The sequence below is a fragment of the Scophthalmus maximus genome, chromosome 17, assembly GCF_022379125.1.
Source record: "Scophthalmus maximus strain ysfricsl-2021 chromosome 17, ASM2237912v1, whole genome shotgun sequence".
Classification (NCBI taxonomy): domain Eukaryota; kingdom Metazoa; phylum Chordata; class Actinopteri; order Pleuronectiformes; family Scophthalmidae; genus Scophthalmus; species Scophthalmus maximus.
Window position 1 is genome coordinate 11,188,916 of NC_061531.1, and position 11,512 is coordinate 11,200,427.

At 42.1% G+C, this 11,512-nt stretch overlaps 2 protein-coding genes across 2 annotated transcripts; both read left to right on the plus strand.

Annotated features, from left to right (window-relative positions):
• The first annotated feature begins 706 nt into the window (after positions 1 to 706).
• Positions 707 to 4,392, plus strand: anks4b (ankyrin repeat and sterile alpha motif domain containing 4B). The gene is made up of 2 exons (XM_035615346.2): positions 707 to 967; positions 2,292 to 4,392. The coding sequence occupies exons 1-2, from the start codon at positions 807 to 809 to the stop codon at positions 3,424 to 3,426; spliced, it is 1,296 nt and encodes a 431-aa protein (XP_035471239.2). The 5' UTR covers positions 707 to 806; the 3' UTR covers positions 3,427 to 4,392.
• A 770-nt stretch (positions 4,393 to 5,162) lies between these two features.
• si:ch211-256e16.3 (kelch-like protein 20) lies at positions 5,163 to 11,223 on the plus strand. Its single transcript, XM_035615344.2, has 11 exons — positions 5,163 to 5,677; positions 5,764 to 5,898; positions 5,980 to 6,171; positions 7,045 to 7,188; positions 7,583 to 7,769; positions 8,361 to 8,507; positions 8,642 to 8,770; positions 9,350 to 9,526; positions 9,620 to 9,766; positions 9,874 to 10,039; positions 10,366 to 11,223. Exons 1-11 carry the CDS (start codon positions 5,366 to 5,368, stop codon positions 10,520 to 10,522), a joined length of 1,893 nt encoding a protein of 630 aa, XP_035471237.1. The 5' UTR covers positions 5,163 to 5,365; the 3' UTR covers positions 10,523 to 11,223.
• Positions 11,224 to 11,512: the final 289 nt, after the last annotated feature.

Genomic DNA, 11,512 nt, shown 5'->3' on the forward strand with positions numbered 1-11,512 from the left:
AATATATAAACTACCCCAAAAGTATGTAAAAGTCTAAATTAGTTTTCGCCTCACACAGAATCAACATTAAAATGCTGCTTACATTGTTGCAGATAAGTAAGACGAATCAAACAACAGCACACCTCTGTGGAATAATTTCATGCATCTTTGATAATGTGTGCACATTTAGCTGATAATACTTCTGTGTACAGACTTGTCTGAAATGAATATTGCCATTTTGTTGTATTACTTTGCTTAAGAAAAATATTTAATTACTTCCCACCACTATACCACAACGTAAAAAATAAAAGGTCCTGCATTTAAATTGTTATTAGTAAACATCCAAAATTTGTTTCCATACATTAGTATACTCAAATGTGAGTAAATGTAAGTCTTCATTATGCAGTATGTTGTGTGATTATTAACAGATACGAATATAGAATATAGGTTTTTACTTTGGGCTAATTTAAACCACAATAATCATGATTAATAAACTTTTCTTTATATGATGTTTACTGTTTATAGTTGTAAAATAAATGTGGTGGAGTAAAATGTACAATGTTTCACTCCTTCACAGTCAAATTTTTTCTAGAACTTCAGTAAATATTTAATTAAGCTTTAAGTGACTAATGAACTCGAGCAGTAATTGTGTTTGAGGAAGCACTACAGCTGACAGAAGTGAACTGGACTTTGCTTTTGTTTTATGGCTCTGAGCTGCTGATATGTTGACGCCCAGTGAGCACAGTGTTTGCCCGGGTCTGCAGTCGCGTCAGCCTGTGCATCTGAAGGGAGTGGATTTGTTTGGACCTGTTCAGTTCTTTTGAGACATGTCTAGGTACCACAAGGCAGCGATCGATGGCTACTTGGACCTGCTGAAAGAGGCCACGAGGAGGGACCTGAACACTGCGGATGAAGATGGCATGACTCCCACCTTACTGGCTGCTTTCCACGGACATGTCGATGCTCTTCAGCTCATATGCAGCAGAGAGTAAGCATGATGTGCTCCTCTCTATCCCCTATTCTTACAGTTAACCAAAAGCTACAAAAAATCTGTGGCCGTAACAAGTTCTTTGGTCATTATTATTACTTTAATGTCCTGCATTGAATTTAAATATTTTGTTGTCATAAAGTATGTCAGATAACTGTAATGTTACATCCAGACAAGCATCAACATTTTAATCCAATTTATCATGTAATATTAAATGTATAATGCCCCAGAGCTGAACTACGTGAGGTTTTACAGTAGAAACATAAACAGAATTTACTGAGTAAAGGAGAAAATGATTGTAGGCTACAGTGAATATTAAGTCATCGATGGAAAATAATTGTCAAGATTGTCAAAATGTCCAGTTTTTAGGACTTCACCAAACAACACGTTTGTGTTCAAGCTATCCACCGCCCCCTAATGAGTTAAAACTTAATTCCCCTCTTATAGTCTCTCCCATGAGAGGAGCCAAATGTTTAATCAACCAAAGCCGTCCTGTGAAACAAAAGAGCCCTTTATATCTTCCCACCACCCCCACCTCCGGCAACAAAAGACAGGCCGAAACATAGCACAGCATTCTAACTAAGAAAGAAATGAGTTTGAAAAAATATGTCTGAATATTTTTTGGTGTAGCCTATGGCCTAAGACGTGTCTCATGTGGCCAGAGTTAACTGAAGCATTTATGACAAGGTCCTGCAGTATCACAGCAATCAAGACGTTTATTGCTGTGACGATGAGGCACGGCACTGGAGGACTTTAAATCTTAATAGTTTACCAATTATCTTCAAAAATTATAATTAGAATCAGTCTGGTATGTGTAACATTGGTTATATGAAAGAATGGTTGGACACTTTGAAAAGTATTCCCTTGTTTGCCATGAGTTAGAGGAGAATGTAACACTCTCATGCAGCTGGAGCCAGCACATGGTTAACTGAGTTCAGCATATAGACTGGACATGAGGGAAACAGCTCCCCTGATCTGAAAGTAACAAAATCACTGACACATTCTTCATTGATTGTTAAAATAATTACAAAAAGCTTAAAGCTAACTTGGTTGGGTTTTAGAAAGGTTATGTCTCGAAGCAAGTGTTTTTACTTTAACATGTCCTTTTTATTGGTGTGTTTCGTCTATCCATGATGTTTTTATGCAACAAAATATTTGTATGCAAGTCCGGCAATTGTAACTGATGTTAATAAAAGGTTTGGGACTTTCACAAACCTGTTTTTACTGACCGCATTGAATCAACAGGTGATAGCGAGTCACAAAACAATGATGATAAAGTTGCAGATTATTACTTTTAATCAACACTTTATTTTGTGTCATACAGAGGAGACCCCAACAGGAGCGACATCTGGGGAAACACACCGTTGCACCATGCTGCAGCTAATGGCCACATGCACATCCTCAGTTTTCTGGTCAACTTTGGCGCCAACCTTTTTGCACTGGACAATGAATTCCACACAGCTATGGACGTTGCTGCTTCCCATGACCGCATGGACTGTGTGCGCTTCCTAGATGCTGCTGCCTCACAGCAGACCAACCAAAATCCCAAGAAGGTCGCCACTCTCAAAAAGGAAGCTGTTAAGGAAGCAGAGAAACGTGTGAAACTCTGCGAGAAGGTGAAGAAGAAACACCAAAGCAAGATGGATAAAATGAGTCGAGGAGCAGGCAATACTGGGTCTCTTTCAGAGGCCAGCATGGCATCATCGCTCTCAAACGGTGGTACCATGTCTGACACCAATGAGCAGTTCTCCGAGCTTATCAAGTTAAAATCAGGCTCGCTTTCGTCCAGAGTTAAAGGCACCCTCCAGAAGAGGCTCGGGAGGAAAGATAAAGGCACACTACAGAGATCAGGAGGCGATGGGAACGTTATTTTTCTCAAACAGGAGAACGGAGCATCTGAGAAGCCAGAATTTCTGGATGTCTTTAGCGAGCAGGATGAAAACATGTCAGACGAAGACGGAATGGGCGGATTTGAAGATGATGATTACAGTGAAGAATCAGGCCAAGTAAAACAGTCAATCTTCAACCGGCCCGGTCTTGGAGGTCTGATCTTCATGAAGAAGATGGGGCTGGAGTCGGATGATGTCCCCAGTGGGAACAATGAAAACCTTGGCTTCCTCATTCAGAACAAGTTGTCTGAGGGAGATGAAGATGCTGATGGCTTCGAGGGGACGGGTGACACTGATCTGCCCTGGGATCAGGAAGATCTGGGCCTGGATGATGATGAAGATGAGGAAACCTCTACTTTGGATGTGTTCTTGTCTGCCGTCTCCTTGCCAGAGTTTTCCCTTGCATTCAACAGAGAGCATCTGGACCTGGAGGCGCTTATGCTTTGCTCTGATGAAGACCTGAAAGGCATTCGCATCCAGCTCGGACCCCGGAAGAAGATCCTGGAAGCTGTTGCTCGAAGAAAAAATGCAATGAAATCTCCCGGCATCATGAAGGACAGTTGCTTGTGATAAAAAAAAAAAAAAATTACCAGTGACTTTTAATCTTGTTCTTCTTATCTTTTGTGAAGAGTAAGCCAGTATTTTTGATTTTCTATATATAATCAAAATGATTCAGCAAACAATTTCCCTAAAAGCAATTCCCACATTTTAAAGTGATCAGAGTGTTAAAGTCATTTATGGAAGATTGTACACTGCTTATTCAACATTATCCATGGAACAAATGGACACGACAGTTCAGACCAACAGTAACAATCATAGGCGACCCTCTGTAAGTCTGGTTCAGTGGGAGAAGAAAAAATATAATTATTTAGGACAGATACTTGATTTTAAATCAACAATGTCACTGTGTAGACAAAAACAAGAGATACAGAATTGGTCCATTAATGAGACAACATGGTTAGTGACTGATTTGGTTGTGCTGTTATGTTTTTCTATATAATATTTTTTTGATTTTCAACGACATAATTGTCAAATTAAAAAACATGTGCAAAAAATGTCTTTAATTTGACATTCTCTTATGCAAATACATTGTGTATATCTGAGATAAAAAACACTCATGTAATCCATAAAATAACAAAGGCTGTCAACGTGGCTAAAATAGCATACATCCTACATGTTGTGGCCCATGGAGGGTAAGATACCCATAAGGTAAGACATTCACAAAAGACCAATGTATCCACATGCATTAAATTTGCCTCACTGAAATTTTTTAAAGCTTGCCCAGGCCAGACAATCTGGTCCTGCAAATGATTGCTAATATGCTAATATGCTTTTTATAAGGTGAACATTTATCAGTGATTATGACTCTCAGTTTAAATTGGGTCTTTGTAGAAACTGAGGAAAACAATTTTCACAATATGCCCTAACCCTCATAATTTACAAATAACTTCAACTGAGACAAAAACATGATGCTGGATCAGAGGTTGTCGACTGTGATTGGCTATATATATATAAATAAACAAACATATTTGAAAATGTTCCTTTCCTTTGAACATGTAGTGATAGGTTTTTACCCATGAATATTCTCATGTTGAATGATTTCAATGTTATTCTTTATATTATTAATATTATAATTAAATAAATTGTTTCTATTATTTTCTGTGTGCACAATTTTGCAAACCAGACAAGTTGATGTTATTCTTGCCAAAAAGACAGCTCCACTCAGTATTTGAAATACATCAATTGCTTATTTCATATATATATATATATATATATATATTACGTAACATTGTTGTCTGCTGTGTGTATTATTTCTGTCTCAATCGCTGGTTTTGTTTGTTGTTGTTCTTAAATAAAGATGAAAGCGAAGCAGGAAGTGCGAGGGTGGTGGTTTATCTTAACCTGTTACACGGATGTGGGAGGGGCTTCCGGTGGCTGCCGCTCCTTATCGTGGGAGAGAGAGTGCTTTCACTGTAGTAGTCACGATTATGTCTGAACAGGTAAAATGTGTCACCGTTAAAGTTGCGGACAGTCTCACCTCATCTGTCCGTTTATCGAGTGTGTTCTCGTGAAGCGACTCATAAGTTCGACTCGGTAGAAAACGGCTCGCTTGCGGCGCCAAGCCGCTCCATCCGTGCTAAGCCTCATTAGTCACAATCTCCGACTCTCTCTCTCTCTCTCTCTCTCTCTCTCTCTCTCTCTCTCTCTCTCTCTCTCTCTCTCTCTCTCTCTCTCTCTCTCTCTCTCTCTCTCTCTCTCTCTCTCTCTCTCTCTCTCTCTCTCTCTCTCTCTCTCTCTCTCTCTCTCTCTCTCTCTCTCTCTCTCTCTCGCTTTCGTCGCCTCGTTGCTCCTTCTGCGACTTTTACACATGTCATTCTTTAACCCGAGCTCCCGGGAGCGAATTTACCGACAATGACATAGCCGACTCGCACACAGGTAGTTGTTTGGTGTTTCAAAAAGTCGCAGGCCAAAGTGTCTCAACTGTGTGCTCGGACCCGCGGACCGAGACATGGCTGAAATCGTCGCCGTCAACGCCGGTTTGCCGTCTCTCTCCGCCATGAACGTCACCTTCCGGGTGCAGGAGGACGCCGCCGCCACCGCTGCCGCCGCCGCCAGCAGCAGCAGCAGCAGCAGCGCTCCTCCAGCGCCGCTGAGCAGCGAGGACTACCTGTTCGTGGAGGCCAGGCACCCCGGAACCGTCCTGCAGGGCCTGAACAGCCTGCGGCTCAACAACGCCTTCTGCGACGTGACCCTGTGCTGTGGCGGGCAGGAGTTCCCCTGTCATCGCATCGTGCTGGCCTCGTTCAGCTCCTACTTCCAGGTAAACACCAGGTATGCCAGGGACATGGCACAAGGTGTCCAAGTCCCAAGTCCCAACAGCTGTGCTTTGTGTGCCCCCCCCCCCAGGCCATGTTCTCCACTGACCTGATAGAGTCCAAACAGGAGAGGGTCGCCATCAACGGGGTTGAACCTCAGATGATTGGCATGCTGGTGAGCTACGCCTACACGTCAGAGGTCTACATCTCCAAGGCCAACGTGCAGGTAAGGCGTCCGCTCTCACCTTCTCTCTCTCTCTCTCTCTCCTCGCCACGTCCGCTGAACACACCGTCCACTCCGTTCCAGGCCCTGCTGGCGGCGGCCAACCTGCTGGACGTGATGGCCGTCAGGGAGGCCTGTTGCCGCTTCATGGAGCGCCAGATGGACGAGATGAACTGCGTGGGGATTCACTGCTTCGCCGAGGCCCACTCGTGTAAGGTGCTGGAGAAACGCAGCATGGACTACATCCTGGAACACTTCGGCAGTGTTTATCAGCAGGTGAGAGGCTGACAGATAACGTATATCATCACTGTATTCTGTTAGTGACGGCCCCCGCTGTCTGACATTTAATATATAATAATACATAAATGCAACATCTGCAGATGCTGCAGAGATCATTGTGCAATCTGATTTATATTGTGATTAAGTTCAAATAGTGGGAAAAAAAACTTTTCTGGCAAGATGTACAGTTTATAGATAAAGTATCCACATGGGAACGTTTGGTTTTAGTTCAATTAATGACTTAAATACCTGAAAAATCAAGGTACTTTAGCGTTTTATTTATATTGGATGTTGGTCCTTTCTCCTGGTTCAAGGACCAAACTTGAAAACTTAATACATTTCTATGAAATAAAGCTTTTAATTTCATCACAATCTAATTGGTTGTTTGTAGAGTCCAAAGTAACTGCATAATTATCATATTACCCAAATTTAGTCTGTGATGGAAAACAATCCTAAGACAAACACACTCAAGTCTTTGTCATCTTGGACAAACCTGAGGAACTGCTCGGGGTCGTCACAGTCCGTCTGTAATGTGGAGCCATTAGGTGTCGGAGTGAACAGGTGTATGATTGTAAAGTCAGTTAATTGAGTCAGTGTTTTGGTTTTTTTCTGGCTGAATTTCACAACCATTGTGTGAAAACTAGCCACCAGTACCTGCCCAGGATAATTAAACCTGTCAGTGTTGTGGGTTTCATGTGTGAAAGGGGGTTTAACAGAGATGATCCACCCGCCCGTCAGCAGTGAAACCAAGGTCTGTGAGTGATTAACTTCCATAGATAGTGAGCATGTGTTTGATTTAGTGAGTAGGTTGACAAATTTGTCACTCAGACTTTCCTAAATGAATCTTCTTCTGATTCTTCCGTTCCCCAGGAGGAGTTCCTGTCGCTGTGTGTGGACAAACTGACAGAAATCATTGGCAGTGACCATCTCAACGTGCCTAAAGAGGAGATGGTGTTTGAGGCTGCCATGTTGTGGTTGAATAAATGTCCCTCTCTCAGACAGAGCTTCGAAAAGGTCAGATCCTGGTACAGAGGTTTCCACTATATCCACAGGGTCGTCGTAGTAAAAAGTGGCCCAATTCTCGAGCTCCTCTCATTCATCCTCTCAAAAGTGTGGAAGTTCTTAAAGTTAACTGTAAAACCTAGAAACTAGTAATTAAAACTGAGTAATGGAATATTATTATGATTGGAAATCGGAGCAGAAATCCATTTGTACGAGTTTGAGCCCAAATCTTATCGAAATGAGTGTCCAGCATGAACATCTGCAGCAATAAAGATTACAGCAGGATCTTATTTTTAACAGTAGATTTAGTCTTTCAACTCGATTGCTTTTTAGAGGCAAGGTGGCAGTGACTAAGATGGGCTGTCCTAGTTTATCAGATTTCTCTCTTTTCATTTGCTCCCCTAAGGTCCTGGAGCATATCCGCCTGCCTCTTATCAGCCCGTACTACCTCCACGATGTGATCGAGTCTCTGGATGTGGTGAAGGAGAACCAGGGCTGCCAGAGGCTCATCTCTGAGGCCAAGGACTACCTCCTGCTGAAGGATCGCCGTGGAGAGCTCTACTGCCCCAGAGCGAGACCGCGAAGGTCCACAGGTAAACACAGTCACGCCTGCACAATCAGAACAACTGAGAACCAGTGACTGAATGAAACACTAACTTTTCTGTCACATTTTGACCCCTTTATTTTGTGAGATGCAGATTTAAGCTAGTGTTTAAATTTTATATCCCAATCTTTATTGTGGGGATTTTTAGACCTGGTTTATGCCCCTACACTCTTATGTGCAAAGTAAATTAAAAGGGTAGCAATTCACAGAGAACCCTATCAATTAATTTGATAATTTATTAATTCTTCATATTTTTTTTAACAAAATTGGTTACAGCCTCAGAGTTTCACATAACAACAATTTACATTAGATTTGATAAAGATGTATTTTTTTGCTGTGTTACAGCAGCAAAGGGGATATTAGCAATAGAAAAAACAGTAATAAGCATGCAATATAAACACAAAGTAATATAAAAATCTGAAATAATATATACAATGTACACAGAATATATACAGTGCAACAGGATTGCACATAAACCATTGAGGTGATCATTAGCTGCAGGTCCTCAATGTTGTGTCCTACAGGGGCATGCCTCGGCTCACTCCTCTCTGTTCCTCTCCCCCCGTTGCCATGGCAACAGGGACAGCTGAAGTGATAGTGACAGTCGGTGGGGAGGACGACAAGGTGGTGCTGCGCAGCGTCGAGAGCTTCGATCCTCTGACGAATCAGTGGAAGAATCTGGCCTGTCTGCCCTTCGCCGTGAGCAAACACGGGCTGGTTGTGTCGGGTGAGGAAACGCTGTCGGTTCATTTTGGACTAAAACTCATTGTGTCTCCTCTCAAATGAGGAACTAAGCTTATGTTGTGCACATGACAGGTGATGGGTTTCTGATCATCCACTCTCACTCCTCCTACTCTGTAGACTCGACTCTGCATTTGGCAGGAGGGGAGTTTCCTGATGGCTCAGCCAGCAGGGAGATGTGGCGCTATGACCCCTGCTTCGACTCCTGGATTGAGATGGCCCCCATGAATGTAGCTCGATCGGAGTTAGGTTAGGCGGCCTGATTTTTTTCCATCATTTTCTCCATCAATTAGTTATATTTGAGCTGCACTTCAGCTTTGAATTCTTCATTTTTGGTCACAAATGTTGGCAGTCTTCACACCAAGCTGACACTGACTCAACAGACTTTGATGTATCAATTTGGTGGAGTTCCCCCTTGGTTTCTTGGGACAGCTCATCAAACTCTTGGTAGTTTTTCATTTGCTGCTCTGCACGTAGATCATTAATTTTTCAATAATCTTGTTTCATCTTTTCAATTTTTCCTCGCACTGTTTGTCTGTGTGTCGGATCCCACTTTCTGCCGCACACAGGAGAAAAAAAAGACCTCCCCTTGAACGACCTGCTCTCCCCAAATACTAATGAAGGCGTGGATATCTTTGTTGTTCCTGGAACTTGCATTTAGTATCTCTAAAGTGTCAAAAGTAAATTCCAAGAACTTGTCTGTAAACTGAGCAGAAATCGAAAGCAGAACTATTGACGATGGTTAAATGAGAAATGTTAATTTAGTATCTTTCATATTTATGTATACTAAGTGACTTTTAATTAATTTCCCTCACTCTCTCCTCTCAGGCCTGGTGATGCTGGACGGCTTTGTGTATGCAGTGGGAGGGTGGGAGGGAAGGTCGCGTCTGGACTCAGTGGAGTGCTACAACCCCCACACCAACTGCTGGCAGTTCACAGAGTCTGTCAAGATGGCCGTCACAAGTCCTGCTGTGGTGGCCCTCGATGGACTGCTCTACGTTACCGGTATGAAATGAAGGTTATACACATGCAGATTATTATTGAGGCTGTGCTATTTATTTTTTATTTTGTTGGTGTATCCATTTCTCTCCCTGCTAGGTGGTGCAGTTCTAGAGGACGGGGATGGAACAGACCTTGCCCAGGTGTACAACCCTAAAACCGCAGTATGGACAGAGGTCACCCCGATGCAGATCGCTCGCTCTGGTTCAGCAGCCTGTACACTCAAAGGAAAGCTCTATGTTATAGGTATTATGTCTCAGCACTCAGCCCTCAACCGTCTCCCGATTTTACAGTGATCACCGATCAACAAATGCCGTATTTTCTGCCGTTGAGTCTCTCCTTCCTTCTTCAAGGCGGATGGCATGCCTCGACGGAGAACACGGATAAGGTGGAGTGTTACAATCCCAAGACCAACCAGTGGACCATGTGCGCTCCAATGAAAGAACGACGCTACCGACCTGGTGCTGCTGTGGTGGATGGAAAGATCTACGTCCTGGGTGGAGAAGAAGGCTGGGATAGGTGAGGCGCAATCCATACAAGTGACTTGTACCTGTAACAGTCATCTATTCCTTTTCCCTAGGAACCATTTTTGGAACTTGAATGCATTTCAAAATTATGAAGTTGGGTTCCTCTGCCCACTCCAAGAGGCTCTGCTTAAAATCATGAGTGACATAACCTAAGCTTCATTAAGGGTTGAGATGCAGTGAAAATGCAAAAAAGAAATGTACAACAGGAACTTTTGCTTCCTGATTTAGTTCTTGTGGATTAAGAAAACAGTTACATCCTTTTGTCCTAGGGAAAAAGAGCATTGTTTAATGCAATTGTTAAACTTTAACGGTTTGCAGATATCATGACACTATTGAGAGGTACTGTGACGAGACGGACACCTGGGAGATTGTCGGCGAGATGCCCACCAGTCGCAGCTGGCTCAGCTGTGTCTCTCTCCAGCTGAGGAAGGACATCCACATGAGCAACTGTCCTGGGACGCCAAACGACAACTGAAGGAATCTGGAGGAATCTCTCCTGGTCATAATTTGCACCCTCCTCTGGGACATTGCACTACAAAGCTCAGAGCTGTGAAAACAGCCAACTGAGAAACGATGCCTGGATTTGGCACAGCGCTGTTTGAGCTGTTACTGGCGGCAAAGAGTAGTGATTTTTAAGAAGAAAAAAATGTGATAGGTTGTGGAACGAGTCTCACTAACTTGGGTCCCTCCTTTGGTGTGGAGACAAAGGAAAGGTCGCTAACACATGATCTCAAGTAACTGTGATGGATAACTCAGTCAGCAATCTGAACTCTCTTTCTGTATGTGTGAACATGTTTAGGGTTTTGTTTTATGTCTGAGCACCTCAAATCTGTGAAGATTATCGCAGCCAACATAGTGTATTTTTGTATCATTATTATGTCATGTATTTATTGGGGTGTGACTAGCTGTGAGAATGACCTTTTTAAAATATATATCATAAACATTTTTGCTCTATCAAAAGATGCTCTGTGGGCCAAAGAATCGAATTGTGAAAAAGTCCAAAGTTTACATGTGAAAAATGTCTTCATGAGTTTTTGTAATTGAAACTTTGTAAGTTTTAAATGATTGTCTTTACAACCTGTAACCTGTTGAGCATATTTTTGTAATGTAGTGTGCGTCATGCATTTCAGTGAATATAAATGGAATTGGGTTCTAATAAAGATGTTTAATTCTTTACTTTTTCTTTAAATTAATTTTGACCGAGTCAGAATTAAATAAATGTAATTATTTAGTTCAGAATTTTATAGTGTTTTTCGGTAGATGTCCTTAAATGGTTAAATGGCATCATTTTGACTTTAATATGTCATCATTTATTTAATTTGCCTTAATGTCTTCCTTGATGATATGACTATAACTGAGTTATGTGGATGGTTACATTATCAAATTCTACATATGATTTATTGATCTTTATAACTTTATTTTTCAACAATTTTAGAAAATCTTTATTTCAAAAGTTTCCTCTGTG

What these genes read in the sequence shown, in the direction of transcription:
- si:ch211-256e16.3 (XM_035615344.2), top strand. Translation starts at nt 5,366, where the DNA reads ATGGCTGAAATCGTCGCCGTCAACGCCGGTTTGCCGTCTCTCTCCGCC. An exon ending in TGTAGCTCGATCGGAGTTAG is followed by an intron (nt 8,771 to 9,349) that starts GTTAGGCGGCCT and finishes CTCTCCTCTCAG; the next exon opens with GCCTGGTGATGCTGGACGGC. An exon ending in GGAGAAGAAGGCTGGGATAG is followed by an intron (nt 10,040 to 10,365) that starts GTGAGGCGCAAT and finishes AACGGTTTGCAG; the next exon opens with ATATCATGACACTATTGAGA.
- anks4b (XM_035615346.2), top strand. Translation starts at nt 807, where the DNA reads ATGTCTAGGTACCACAAGGCAGCGATCGATGGCTACTTGGACCTGCTG. An exon ending in CAGCTCATATGCAGCAGAGA is followed by an intron (nt 968 to 2,291) that starts GTAAGCATGATG and finishes TGTGTCATACAG; the next exon opens with AGGAGACCCCAACAGGAGCG.